Below are 15,800 nucleotides of genomic sequence, written 5' to 3' on the forward strand. Positions count from 1 at the left end.
GGTCGTAGTCGGTGGGCGGAGGTCGCGGTGCGGTGGTGTGGTCCGCTAGTCCGTGATAACTGATAAGGTGGAGTGATAACGCGGTCGCGCGGCGTGCGTCAGTGTCCGCCGCGTCAGCTGAGCAGCTGCTGCACTGCTTTAGACTGCGGCGAATACGTCGACGGCGGCAAATCAAAATATATCGTAAAATATAAATCGTGTACACGGTGATCCGATTAATTCGATATTTCATTCGTCATTATTCGTTATTGTATTGTAGTATTGTGAGTTGTGACAGTAAATTATAAATTATTGACTTATGAGTTTATGACTGAAAGGCTCTTCTGGTCGTCAATGCTTACTATTGCATGTGTACGTAGTACGTACCGTACCGGCCGTACCGTACCGGTCGGGGGCTGGGAAATTCGTTTCATTAGTTTAAGTCTTAATAGAATACTTGCCTAAGTTGGAGCCCGCTTAAAGGATAAATGGATGATGTGTATTTTGTGTCGGTGACATGACAAAAAAGAGTTACTTTAGCATAATATATTTCTATCGTAACTAATTATAGGTGACGCAGAATATAGCTCTAAAGACTCATGTCGCTCCGACGACGGCGTGTTTCATCCATGGAAACGTCCAGAGTCCACTCCTACTTATCAAAATTTTTAAAATGTTGACAAACCACGTGAGTGGGAGGAGGGATCAATGAAAAGGGACGGCAAAAGCGAAAGGGATAAATCGCCAAAGTTGAGCAGATCACAGCGACATCTGTGTTTGATGGTGCTGGGTACCGCACCACGTTAGTCGTCAATCGTCATACTATTGTCTAGTTGCGTGTATATGTTCGTTGAACACACTGCTTGTTTCATGTTTTCGAGTTAGTAACCGGACAGAACAGGACTATTACTCAATACTCGATAATTCAGTACTCTACGGCCATAAGAGCAGAACCTCAAATTTTAGAACTTGACACCACTGCCTTTTTTTTATTAATTTATGATTATAGAGATACCAAATTATTATTTATAACTTAAATAATTTAATGTACATTAAAATTAAAATCAGATCATCTGATCTAAAGCTAATGTACAGAACTACAGAAGTATAATGGTATAAGCACAGAACAATAGCATAAGTGCGATCTTGTTATTTTTTATGCCTATTGTTATTGAATATTGGCTATTATGGCTTAAACCACAGAACAAACTGTGGCTCTACTATCACAGTATCCCAACACAATCACGTGTATAGATAATAGAATACACTGTAATCAATACAGATATCAATTCTAATTTTCAAATATTGTAAATACCTTAAATACCTATTTAATTCATATTTCAAAATTATAATTGTTTAAACTTAATAAACTTGAATGATTTTATAAGAATAATATAATCATTGCTGTGCGCTGGAATCTTTCATTTATAATTTAAAACGTAACTACCTATCTTAAAATAAAAGGTATGACGTAAAATTTAAATTTTGTATATAATAAAATTATTATGTCAAAAAAAAATCGAAAAGTCTTTTCTACAAGAAATCAAAAATATAAAAAGTAAGAACTAACTATCTATAAAGAATCTATTAACAAAATTAACATTAAAACTATACTAAAATGTATATTGGTATAGTTGTACAAGTTAATAACATTTTATGTTTAAAAAAGTACCTATTAAATATGTATAGTGTATAGATTAATAATAATGTATTTACTTTTATCATTTAATCATCATTAGTTAGGCTTGTTTCTTCAATATCCAATTTATACATCAATTAACCATTTAACTATTATTCAATAAAACCAATAAGATCATATTCCTTTGAAAAAATACTGATGAAATGCTTAGTTCCTGAAACTAGTATTTTTCCAAAATCTATGAATGATACTTTATTTTCTACTAGCTATGTATGAGTTAAACTTAGTCTGCTATTCCAAGAGAATGATGAAAAATGACTAACTTTTCAAAGAAAAGTTTCATAAAAATACTCTGTTCCAAACAAATTTTAAATGTAGAATATGAGAAAAGAAAAAATAATGTTTTAAAAAAACTACAAAATTCAGACATTAAAATTATTTCAAGGCAAAATATACTGGTGGATGGTCATTAAATTTGACCAGTTGACTAAAGCCTTATTTCAAATGTAAAAAAAAAATTATACTACTTAACATAATGTATTAATTATACATTTTATTATCTACCTATCTAAATAACTATTTAATAATTGGGTCCATCAATCTATATTACCAGTTATAAATTATATTACTGTATCATTATATTATTTAAATAATTTTTACCTATAAAATATTTAATAATAATTTTATTTTTATTCTTATAGGAGCATAGAAGAATGTACAAATATCATTGCCACTTCTCCTTTTTGGATACAATTTTCATCAACTATTAAAGTGGTACTAAACGGATCCAATCCATCATCAATCCTGTGCTATGGATTAGGAAATTTTTTTGAGAGCATACAATCTAAATACCAATTAGGTTTACTTTTAACAATTAAAAATGAATTTAAAGTAAAGAACTGTTATGTTTATGATCCTAAATTCACGGACGCTGAGCGTACCTATTTAGCTGAAGTTGGATGTGATTCACTTAGTGAAAATGAAGAAGGAAAACGAAGTTTATTACCTGGTACATTTGTATATATGCCTCATTGTCCAAAACAGCTATTAAATAATTTATTATGGGCAAATTGGAATAAGGAGATTCTAGCAAGTTGTATAATTGTTTGTAATAGCATTGACCAAACAGTGACTTCAACTTTGGACCGAATTTTAAATAAATATGCTTATTATGTACAAAAAATATCTCCATATGTCATAGAAAAAAAATGTTGTGATAATTTTATATATGATGATGTTTTCAATGATATGGCACTTCATATTTTTCCTGATGAAAAATTAAAAGAACTAGAAAATATTTTTTGGGAACGTAGTAAAGAACCATTGTATGATAATGATGAACTAGAATTTATAACAAAATTTGAGTGTATGTCTTTCCAATCTTAATATATAATCTTTATAATTACTTAAAATAACAAAACAATTGTATTTTGATGGTTCATTAATAAATGTTTTTTTTGTATATTTTATTAAAATTGTGTACCAATTCATATTCTACAGATACGATTAACAAAATTGACTTAAGTTTTTACAGAAACTATTTCAAAAAATTAGGAAACGGACAAAAACTCAATTCATTCATACTAAAATATGAATACACATACACTAATTGTAAGTTTCATGAATAATTTATTTTTGTTAAAGGAAATGTAAATAAGTTGTGATTCTACTTTTACATCATAATTTTATTATTTTACATTTATCCATTATCAGTAGCGCCATTTGAAAAAAATCACTGGAGTACCTTATTGCTCAAATCAACCACTAGAAACAAATTGTTTTAACATATTTGAAAAAAGTAGTATAGTAATCGATATTTTTCAACAGTTTCTCTAAGAATTTTTAATTTACCTTTATTCAATTGTATAAATTTCATTGTAATTAATAGTTAAATTAGAACTAAGTTTCACATCATTAAACCATGGATAAGGTATTGTGAAAACCTTAATCTATTATTTCATCTTTTATTTTAATCTTATCTTTAAAATTTGAAGTGACATTTGTCATTAGAAAATGTCAAAAAACAATTTGTATAGGAATACAAATATAATATAATATACCATTATAATTTATAATCAATAAGTAGTAATTGATAATGACATTAGGATTAAAGTTATAAAAATTAAAACTATAAAACAAATAAATGTTACTAAACTTATATGTTATTTTATCCAATAGGTCATAAATTTTTTTCAATTGTTGATAAATTATAATAATATTTATCTAACAAGCATTGAACTAACTAGTTTTTGTCATCTGCTGTTTACAAAAAATTAAATAATTAGTTAAACTCTGAGGTAAAAAATGTATGTTTAATTGTTATCAGAAAAGTTATTATTGGAGTAAAATTGGTAAGAAAAGCTATATTATTGATAGAAATTCCAAATTTAGAATTAAGAAAATTAAAATATTTTTGTAAAAAACAATTTAATTTAAAATAATTTTGTTTTTTTCCAATTAAATACAAATTTAAAACAAAAACTTTATAATAATTTATTAATTGTTTTTTTTTTAATTTAAAAAATATTGCCAAATATTAATTTTACATTTAAAATTGATACTAATCTATATTTTACAATGTTTAATATAATCATTATTTAATTCAATTTTTCTGAATTTATTCTGTTGTAAACAATCAAATTCTCTGTAACTCTCTCTTAATTCTCTTGAATATTATTTAACTTAACATATTCTATATTATATTTCAGTTACAATATTTTATTTTACATTTGTTTTAAAATTAATTTATATAATATTATATAAAAAAAAAACTGAAAAATAATTATTGTTCATATTCTTTTTTAATAAACTTGGCAATAGTGCTTAGTTGCATGTTTGTTGTTCCTTCATAAATTGGCCCAACTTTACAATCTCTATAAAATTTTTCCTGTGGATAATCTGTGGTAAAACCAACTCCACCCATCCAATCAATGCATACTGATGTAACTTTACCTGCAACTTCTACAAAAATTACAACATTAACATGAGTAAAAAAATTAATTGTTTAAATGTTAATAGGTTTATAGTTGACATATTGATTGTTTCTGGCAAAAAAAGTGACATAAATAACCTAATAGTATTTTTTTCTTAAAAATTTACCTGAAGCGTAATATTTAGCCATTGCTGCTTCTTTAATAAATGGTAAACCAGCGTCTACCAATCTTGCAGTATTGTACACTATTAGCCTAGCTGTTTCAACTTCAGTCACTGCTCTAGCAATTTGATGTTGCATAGACTGTAAATAACAATAAGTTTATATTACATAATATATTTACAATATGAACGACCAATTTGAGAGACATAAGTCACAAAATATTCAAAATTGAGATAATGCATAGAATGTGTTATCTATGGATAGATCCATCATGTGTGAAAATATAAAAAAAATATCTAATTTTAAGATGGTGGGACCAAATAATAACCAATATAATCAATTTATTGCAGTAATCTACTACTACTCTTTGTCTTATCATTAAAACAAATTTTAAATAATATTTTAATTATATTATTTTATATGCGTAATTGGGGCTGACTACAAATATTTTAGAATAAACATTAATCTAGTATGAACCAACAGTAATTAAGCCATGCATTTACACCACAGAGAATCGTGTATTGTAGAAACAACACAAGTCCTGACTCCTGAAACTTGTATGCACCTCTCCAAACTAAAATGTAATTTTTTTTTTTAATTGTGTATCTCGCCAAGTTTTTTCCACTGATAGTTGGAAGAACAGCCCCCTACCAACTAAATATATAATACTTTTTTTATTATAATGTACATTTTATAATTTTAAATTTTTAAACAATAAACTTATATTTCAATAATTATTATGCAACACTTTTTTTTAATTGTTATATACTTTTTTACCGTAATAATATTTAATAAAATAAACAATAATACACCAAATATTTCAAACGATAGGTATAAATATACATTTGAAATATAAGAGATAAAGGTATAAGTAATAAAAGCAATTGACATTTAACTTTATTTTAAAAATGATGAAGGTATTATATTTTATTGAAGACTTTACCTGGAAAATGGTATAGGTATCTTAATAGTATATTTTATAATAAGTAATGTGTGTTAAAAAATGTTATTGAATTATTTATTAATTAATTGTATGATTTTACATATATTTTGACTTAGGTTAATGTTTTATGTTTTTAACTTATAATTAGTAATTATTTAATGTCATATAGGTAGGTACTATAGAGTATAGATGTTTTTTTATAATATATTTTTTTTTTTATAGTTACATTATTAGTTACGTATTAATAAAATAAACAGGGGCCCCTTGTATGTGGTGGCCCCTGAGTCTACACTATAATAAAAGTATTATGTTTTTAGTTGGTACCAATGGGTTTTTTTTCCTAGATTCCTTTCCATTAGTCATTAGACCTCTTGGTTTATCCACCACGTATACCTAACTGGTAGCACAAAAAGTTTTTTATTGTTTTCTTCAAATCACCTACCTACTTAAGTCGACAAGTTGTCTCTCAAATAGGTGGTTTATAAACATATAAATATACAATTAAATATATTTAAACGTACTTGAAAATCAAAAATTCTTGAACCAAATTGTTTTCTTTCCAATGTATATGGTATTGTGTGGTCCAAACATCCTTGTGCTATGCCCACCATTTGTGCTCCTATTCCTATTCTTCCTTCATTAAGGAAAGTTATTGCTATTTTATAACCTTCACCAATTTCACCGATAATATTATCTTTATGTACCTACATAAATATAAATTCAGTTTATAAACTAGTTATATAAATTGGTTGGTTATTGTATATAACTGTATATTTATACTTTGACATTATCAAAATGGAGGACACATGTGCCAGATGCTCTCATGCCTAGCTTATCTTCTTTCTTAGCAACTGAAAATCCTTCTTGATCTCGTTCTACAATAAAGCATGTAACACCTTTATGACCCTAAAATATTATTAATATAGTTTTTTTTAATTACAGAATAAGTACCTATACTGTTATAGAAAATATTAAAATTTGCAATTTAAATTCAAAATACTTTCTAAAATAAAAATTATATTAGTAGGTAATACTACAATCGTATGTTGAAACAAGTACCTAATTTTATAGATAATACTCATTATACAGATATATTAACTATTAAGTAAAATATTTAACCTTTGAAGGATCGGTGTTGGCAAAAACATAAAAAATTCCTGCTATATCAGAATTTGAGATCCACATCTTCGTTCCATTTATATAATAGTAGTCGCCATCTTTTTTTGCCGTGGTTTTTAAAGCAAATGCATCTGATCCTGATGAAGGTTCCGATAAACAAAAACTACTAACCTAAAATTAATTTTTTTTCATAAATTAATTTGTTTTATTGCTATAGGTATATATTTATTAATAAAGAGTGTCTAATAACTTGTTGAATTTTTAATTTTGCAAAAATAAATTGATAAATTACAATATGATTGGCCCCACAATTTGTTGTGGTTAGTGATCATATTATAATACTTATGAGTTATGAGTTATCATGAGGATAAGTTATGATGAGGATGATGATATTTCTAATATTTTTACAGAATTTTAAAACAAAACTGCCTATTGAATGACACAATAACTTTTTATTATCATTTTAAGAAATAGAATAATTTTTGGAATATGAATAGATATAATATATTCATATTGTATTTATATAAAACTCAAATTTTGAACGAATAGATAGTTAATAATAAATTACAAATTATAAGTACCTAAGTAATTCAGTACCTATTTATTTAAATAAATGGAGTGAATGTTATGAACTAGTGAGTAGTGGTACATGAGTTTAAAGTATACCTAGGTGCTTACAAAAGGTAATTGAACCACTCCGTTGATGACTATAATACTATAATATATAGACATATAGTAGGTACCTAATAGTAGGAATATTATAAACGCGTTTCAACAAAAATAATTTGTTTTAGCCTTTTGAATAATAAATACCAATTAAAGTTCCTATATAAAAATATATGTTTGAAAATACTTAATGCGATGCAATGATACCTATACACGGTATTGAAGGAAGTTTTAGAAAGTCATATTTTAGAATGCCGAGTTATAGAAACACTGAGTTATAGAAAATAAAGCTTTAAGAATTTCAATTTTTATAAATATTTTTTTTTTTTTTTTATTCGTATACCTATTAAAATGTTTTCTAATAATTATTTTATAATATAATAATTATTAATACTTAAGATTATTAGCAATAGCTCTCATAAATTCATCTAAATATTATAGTTAGAATCATCAACTATTCGTTTACATATTTGCAATAAGTTATTATTCCATGTTTCACTTTTTTCTCTTGAATACTTTATTTGAAATCAACGATTCGATTGTTGCTTCAGTTTCATATTTTCTTTTTGAATTTTGAAGATAAATACTAAAACACCATTTAACATTTTTAAAAACACAGATTTTCTAAAAGTTTCATATTCTAAAATATAGATTTTCTAAATCTTGTCATTCTAAAACTTGATTTTTTAAAACAAGCACCAAAATCCCTATACACATATTATATATTTTGATTTATGATCGTAATTTTTCTAACAATTATCATTGCATTATTTTTTTTTATTATTATTAATACCTAGGTATCTATTGTTTAATTTCAAAGGATTTGATATAAAAATAATATTCATTGATGATTGATGGTATTTTATACGTTATACCTCATTGCAAGTCTAAATTATATAATTTATTCCCGTCACTAATAGTATACCTACTCTCTACAGTCCACCCTTCAGCCTCTCAAACTCACTTAAAATGAATTATAAATTGAAAACCAGCAAGTTATTGAAATATAATGAATTTTAAAATATTCATAATTTTAATATATTTTCTTGTTTATTAAGGGGTGAGGGTGTAGTCTCATAACCCCTTCCCTGCTCTGTTAATCATTTTAACTATGGGCTTTAATCCACTCAATTAACTCTAGACGCTCTAGTTACATCTATGGCTATTATATCGATAAGTACCTAACTTATGTAAGACACAATGCTAAACTGCAAGCCAAAGGCATGTGAATAAAATATATTTTTTAATTTTAAGTTATTTTACTGTATAGATACGAAGTATGAATGGTAATCACAATATAGAAAGGACGTAGGAAGTAAGTTGGGTTAGGTTAAAAAAACGACTTAATCTTGGTAATAAATTATTTGATAACAGTAGATAGGTCAAAAGTCATTAGGTATAATAATAGTTAATAATAACCTAAAGGTCAATATTATACATTATATAGGTACTACAAGAAATTATAATGGTATTCACTGTTCATTATATTATTTATATTAAAACTATAATAATCAACTGCTGTTGTAGTGCTGTACTAATTATATACTTTTTCTGCATTATAAATATTACAAATTAAAATAATTTATATTTTAAAACAATAATTGCCAATTAGATAGCTTTTAAGAATTTCCTTAACAAAATCGATCCTTTTGACCGTTGTCATAGTTGTGACTTAATATTAGAGTGAGATATATGTAGGTACTGTCACATATTTATTAGTTTATTACCTACTTATTAATTTATATGTGATAAACTAAATATAATACGCATATATGGGTATTGACTTTAATCTACAACAAATATTTCCAAAACTTATTTAATAAATATATGGTGTGTACAAGAATATAGTCTTGACTGGACTAAATGGTACCAATAACTTACTACATATTAGTTATTACTTATTTCTAAAACTTGAACGAAGCTTTATTAAAATATACAATATACAATAATATACTAAACTATAACGTTTAGCCTATAGGTAAGTATATAGCTATTTAGTTATTAGTAATTATATTATAAGTATTATTATACTATATTATTATCTATTAGTTTGTGATAGTCTTTTATTTTTCATAATTTTTTTTCGTTATTAGTTAAATAGTAAATCTACTAAATTAAATTAGATACTAATAGTACCGTACTATAATATATTAATAGTAAACTGTATACTTACAGTGTCTTGTGCCAACCTAGGTAAATACTTCTCTTTTTGTTCTTTATTACCAATTTTTAACATAACATTATTTCCTAGGGTATTCTGTAAGTCAACTAAAACTGAAACCGAAGGATCAACTTTGGCTATTTCTTCCACTGTTAATGTGCTAGACATAAATGACGATCCAGATCCACCGTATTCTTGATCTATTTCAATAGCCATAAACTGTAACATTTTATGAACACATTATAGGTACGTATATAATAAATATCATTATAATATTCGAATATTAACTATTTAATCGTCATTATGGCCTGCATTAATTAGAAAAATACTATAAATAGGATATATTTACGCCATTTTCAAATAATTTTTTCACAAGTTCATCGTCAATTTTGTGTTCTTCATCCATTTTTTTTATTAATGGTGCAATTTGATCTTGAGAAAATTTCCTAACTGCAATTAAATAAAAGTAGTTTATATTTAATGTAATACAATTAATATAAATACGACCTATTATTTGTATAAATGCATATCTGTTCTAAATTCTAATTATTTAATTGTATAATGTACAAATATTGAAATATATATAGATATATTATACTATATACAATGCAAAATTCATATAGGTCTGCATAGATATGTATAGAATACTTTATGTCATTTATATAAACATAGGTAGTACAATTATAATTTTAAATGTATTTAATGTAAAATGTTGAATGAATCAGTAAATATAGTAAATTAAGTAAATACAGTCATTAAAGTACAAACATACCCGTTTCCTTAAAAAATTGTTCATCTTCGCTTAAAATAGATAACGGACTCGGAGCATTTGTATGATTTCTTCTCAATTTATAATTATTACTACAACTAGTAAAATTGTTAAATCCATTCACGAACAAACTTGTCTAAAAAATTAATATTTTGTAAATTTTTATTCAGATAATAACAAAAATAAATATAACTCATTGTAAAAACGTGTATGGTATATTTTATACATTAATTTTAATAAAACCTATCAACTAGTTTAGATTCTGAACGAAGAGATAATATATGGATTTTACGCAACGATGTGAGTTTTTCCTGTCTGTCACCCTTTAAAACAGTAAAAATGCATACATTTTTCACTTATTTGGGGGGGGTTCTTTTAGAAAATTGGAACTATAGTTAATACTTTAGGGGATAAAAATTACTTATAATCCAAATACTTTCAAAAATGATCGTGAAAAACAAAAACCAAAATAAAAGGAAAACCCGATATTTTTACGCAAAATTAATATTTGACAAAATCGATTTTGTTTTTTGATCAAAAGAAGAATATACTTCTTGAAATTACAATTTTCTATTCAAAGTAAAATTTAAAAAATAATTAGATTCTCTATGAATTATATAATGCTTTATAAAGCTTATTTTACAAAAACTTAACATTATCAATTTATTTTTGAATAAATATTAAATATTGGTAAAAAGAATGTCAAGAGAGTCAAAAAATTTAAGAAACTAACAAAAAAATGTATCATTATAAGTTCTTATTGAAATTTAGATGAAATTAAATATTTAATTAAAGAGTAAAGACTTAAGTTATTTTGTTGTAAATTTAAAATATTCGCGGGTAAGTACTTGAAACTCGTAATGTATATTATTATCATATATTTATTATTTATTTTTTATTATTATCATCTATATTTTATACTAACAATAATATCAATGTTTTCGTCAAAAATAATTTCAACCTAGCGTGCGTATTAATCATTTTAAAGTAAATTACTATAGGTAATACACTAATACCTATAACTAAATTAATATATTATAAAAATTAAAACATTTAAAACCTATTTATTAGTTATAATTAATGTATTAATTGGCCGTGTTCACTCTAAATTGTTTTCGTTTGCAATGATGATTATCATTCAATTGAAATTTAACACATATATTATATTTTTTATACTTTTTTTACAATGATTTACTTCTCGAAAACAAGGGCAAGGTTTATTTATAACATTAAAATCTACCACACAGCAAAACTGTTACTTACCTATATACTCCTTTTTAGTTTATACTTTAAAAGTTCAATTTTTTACAAAATAAAAAAAAATGAGGAAAATTTACTTATTATCTTATAGTTAAAAGAGAAAGTACTAAGTAATATCTCGTTATTCGTTCTTTCGGAAACCTAAATATGTCAATAATACGAGTGCATGTGTATCATTTTTAATATTGACTTATTAGCTATAGTCGGTGACAGCAAAAGTATATATAGCATGGGCGTAGGTAAGGGGAGGGTTTTGGGTGTTCAAACACCCCCCGAAATTATATAAAACAATTGTATTTAATACATACAAATAAATTATTCATAATTTTATAATATTAATATAAATTTAGACAAAAACCGCCTCCGAAAATATTCCCTACCTACGCCCATGTTATATAGTATATATTATATTACATATATTAATACTGCATTATTAGTTTTAAAGTATGTCGTTATAAAAACACTAATTAGATAATATTAATATTATATTATATTATTGTCTATTTGTCTACGTCAATTTATGTACTTATAACTAATTTACTATATTATTTATATTTTATAAATTATTAACATCCTAACATAGAAGTAGGTATATTACATTCCATACGAACATTATTTGTACAAGTGGACAAATGGACAATGGTTAGCAATAATTAAAGCAGTGGACTTACTGCGTTATAAAATCCTTATAACTGCATTAAGCTCACAAAAATCAGTATAAAATACACTGTATGTATATATTTAAAAATCAAAGTTTAAAAAATATAAAAATCTATCAACAGTAAAATAATTGTTAGGAGTTACGATGTGTGTTTAGAACTTGCAAAATATTTATAAAACGAAAGTATATGAATAAAAATAATTCATAAAATGTATTAAAAAATTTTAATTTGCGGAAATTATTAAAAATACAGAAAAAAAGTAATAAAAATATTAAGGTTAAAAAATGTCCTTGAAAGACATATCAAATCAACAATGCAAAAAGATACATGCTACAAAATTAAATGCATGAGCACCTAATTCAAACTTTGTGTTAAAGTGACTATATTTTACATTTACAGATTACGGTAAACTTATATTATATTGCATTTTTCTATGAATTCACGGTCCTAGTAACAATAATTTACTTATTCATAACATATATGTAAATGTTAAATACAATAATAATTATTATTTCGTTATCAAATTAGTCACATATAAATAAATAATAATTATTTTTATAAATTATTTTAAAATTTTATTTTTGAATTTTTTTGTGGCTATCCCCGGTAAATACCCCCCCCCCCATCCTGGACATTAATTTGTGTCTATAACAGAGCCATATGCCATTGAAAGAACTACAAAATATATAAGGTAAACGTGGAAATATACCAACAATATGAATTATTTTACATTAAATTGAATTAAATTAATGGAGTAAAATACAAGTAAAACTTATTATTTATAATTTTTTATCGTAATATGTTTTGTAACAAAAAAATTCATTTTTTTTTATGCATAGATAAATTATTAATAATGTATAACACATTCATAACAATAGTATAATATATATTATAAATGCATTTTATATTACTTTTTTAATAAGTAATAATCTTAAAAACAATAATTAATTTAAAATAAATGTGTTTTTAATTTCTTCGTTTAAAGATTGTGTAAGTACATTATTTATTCAATATTTATATAAGTTGCATATTATTTAATTTAATATATACATACCTTTAATTGACTTCTAAGTATTATTGATCTCATATTGTTTTTATAAAAACAACAAATTAAATTAATTAAAATATAATTTTAAAATATTAAAAAAATAAATCTATTAAGATTAGGTTTTCACGTACGTCTAACTCGTTTGACGTCAATAAACTCTATAGTCTATAGGTGTTCTGTTCAATACTTCAGTCGCTGAATACCTGTACAGCGTACAACACTATTTAATATGTTATAACTATACCTACTGTACCAACAAATACTTTGATTGGACGTGCACTAAGATGTTTGAAATTCTATAATCTTTTATCAGATACCGGTTTAAAGTATGGCATCACACAATAATATGATATGTTATATGTATATTAGGTATATGATAATGTAATTGGTACCTACTTTTAATATACGTTTATGTATTATTATAATATATAGTCATATAGATATTAATGTAAAACGTATAATATTATAGTATTGAAATAATTTGATTGTTATGTAAGAATTTTAAATTAAATAATATCTATCTAAAAAAAATACCTATGTCATAATAATTGGACATGTCTTTTTTTTACGTATTTATCATTAACATTTCAACATACTAAAATATCAAGCATAAATATTATAGTTACTTATTTTATTAAAAAATAAAAAAATTGTAACGAATAATAAGTAATATGTTATTTATGCCATAACTATTCTAATCTAATTATATAGACTTTAACACTTTATATTATGTTAAGTTTATCTTGTATAATAAACACTACGCCACTACTAAACAATTACTAAGTGTTAATATCAATAATTTGTACCAATCTAACTTGAATAGTTGTAATTATTTATATTTATATATAAAATTATATATTACCTAATCATAGGAAACATATATTTCGGGATTTTTCTAACTGTTTAAGTTGGTTTATTAATTGTGAGCTGGGGAAGCTGGCTTCTGAATATTTACTCCTGAGCCCTGAAGTATAAATGTTTAGTTCTTCAAGAATAGAATTCGAGCCAAACGTAGTGGGTCATTCCTACGTATTTTCACCAAATATCTTGGCAGTGTATGTACTGTAGTGAATACTGATCGACAATGGTTATCAATGTTTTACGCTATAAATTATAGCAATACAATTTCCACGCGTTTGATGATTTTGTTATTAATCAATTATATAAATGAAATATTTCATTTACTTAATTGATTAATAATAAAATCATCAAACGCGTGAAAATTTTATTGCTATAATTTATAGTGTAATGAAATATTTCATTTACTATAAAATCATTAAAATGTTTAAATTGGATTATTATATTTACATTTAAATATTATATTATATTATTATTATATTGTCTTGCTATTATTATAATGTATTTATTAATTGTTGGTAATCATACTAGACAACATAATACCGTATAATACCATATAGCATGGTTATTATAATGTTACGAATTTATGATCATATTATATGTGTGCATCATACAACCTATATATATTACAGTACCCAGTGGCGTAATTGTGAGGGGGCAAGTGGGGGCACTTGCCCCCCTGACAATTTTTTGAAAGCTTAAGTTCAGTACCTACTACTTTTCTAAAGGTAACCACAGTATATAGGCCACGAAATATAGATGCAATATTGTCTATTCAGAGTATAACAGAAATAACAGAAAAATATACTTACTTAACTATAAAACATTTTCTATTTTTTATAAATATTACCTACATTTTTTTTACAAATGATTAACAAAAATACATCAATAGTCGTACAATATCTAAATTAAAAATTTTATTTTAAGAAAATGCATTAGAATTTAGAATAAAACTTATTACATACTATATTATATAGTCTAAAGTCTAAACCAACTAAACCCCATGCACTGGAGTAGCGTGGCGAGTGATACATCAACTGCGGCCAAAATTCCAAATATATATTTTTATACCTCCCCCACACTCCACAAATCGATATTAGTATCAATTTTATTAAGTACCAATGTTTTTTTTTTCTGCAGTATTTGCTCAATTTTAGTTGTCAAATGTTATCAATACTAGTGTGGGACCAGGTCACCACACTAGTCTGGTTTGCCCAAAGCATCCCGCATTTTCTTGCAATCTTGCATTATTTGCAGGAATGTTAGTCAACAAATATAGTGGTACCGAGTAAGGCGGTACTCACTCTAAATTTGACGAGGCCAATTTCCCATTTGGGACCTATGGGCTATGTTCACCAAACTACTGACCATGCACTTGAGCACTTCGTTGCCAGGAATACAAAATATATCTGTGATAAATTTGGTTGCTTACTTGCTTAATGCTAACATTTTCGTGAGAATAAATAATATTTTTGGCTTTCTGATTTGGTGTATAGATGCTATTTCTGACATAATATCAACTTAACATAACTGTCCTGCCCGGTGCCCAGTGTTGCATTATTTCAATCGGTTATATATTATTTGTTAAAAATAGTCACACAG

General features: G+C 25.2%; 2 protein-coding genes across 2 annotated transcripts; one reads left to right on the forward strand and one right to left on the reverse strand.

Moving 5' to 3' along the window:
* The first annotated feature begins 109 nt into the window (after positions 1-109).
* Positions 110-3,093, forward strand: LOC132920301 (SRR1-like protein). The gene is made up of 3 exons (XM_060982574.1): positions 110-487; positions 551-1,537; positions 2,320-3,093. Exons 2-3 carry the CDS (start codon positions 1,485-1,487, stop codon positions 3,002-3,004), a joined length of 738 nt encoding a protein of 245 aa, XP_060838557.1. The 5' UTR covers positions 110-487; positions 551-1,484; the 3' UTR covers positions 3,005-3,093.
* Positions 3,094-4,086: 993 nt separating this feature from the next.
* LOC132920300 (short/branched chain specific acyl-CoA dehydrogenase, mitochondrial) lies at positions 4,087-13,541 on the reverse strand. Its single transcript, XM_060982573.1, has 9 exons — positions 13,347-13,541; positions 10,374-10,506; positions 9,951-10,051; positions 9,614-9,820; positions 6,775-6,945; positions 6,436-6,561; positions 6,177-6,359; positions 4,718-4,853; positions 4,087-4,579 (listed from the first exon to the last, which is right to left on the reverse strand). Exons 1-9 carry the CDS (start codon positions 13,377-13,379, stop codon positions 4,401-4,403), a joined length of 1,269 nt encoding a protein of 422 aa, XP_060838556.1. The 5' UTR covers positions 13,380-13,541; the 3' UTR covers positions 4,087-4,400.
* Positions 13,542-15,800: the final 2,259 nt, after the last annotated feature.

The sequence above is a fragment of the Rhopalosiphum padi genome, chromosome 2 (assembly GCF_020882245.1).
Source record: "Rhopalosiphum padi isolate XX-2018 chromosome 2, ASM2088224v1, whole genome shotgun sequence".
In the NCBI taxonomy this organism is placed as follows: domain Eukaryota; kingdom Metazoa; phylum Arthropoda; class Insecta; order Hemiptera; family Aphididae; genus Rhopalosiphum; species Rhopalosiphum padi.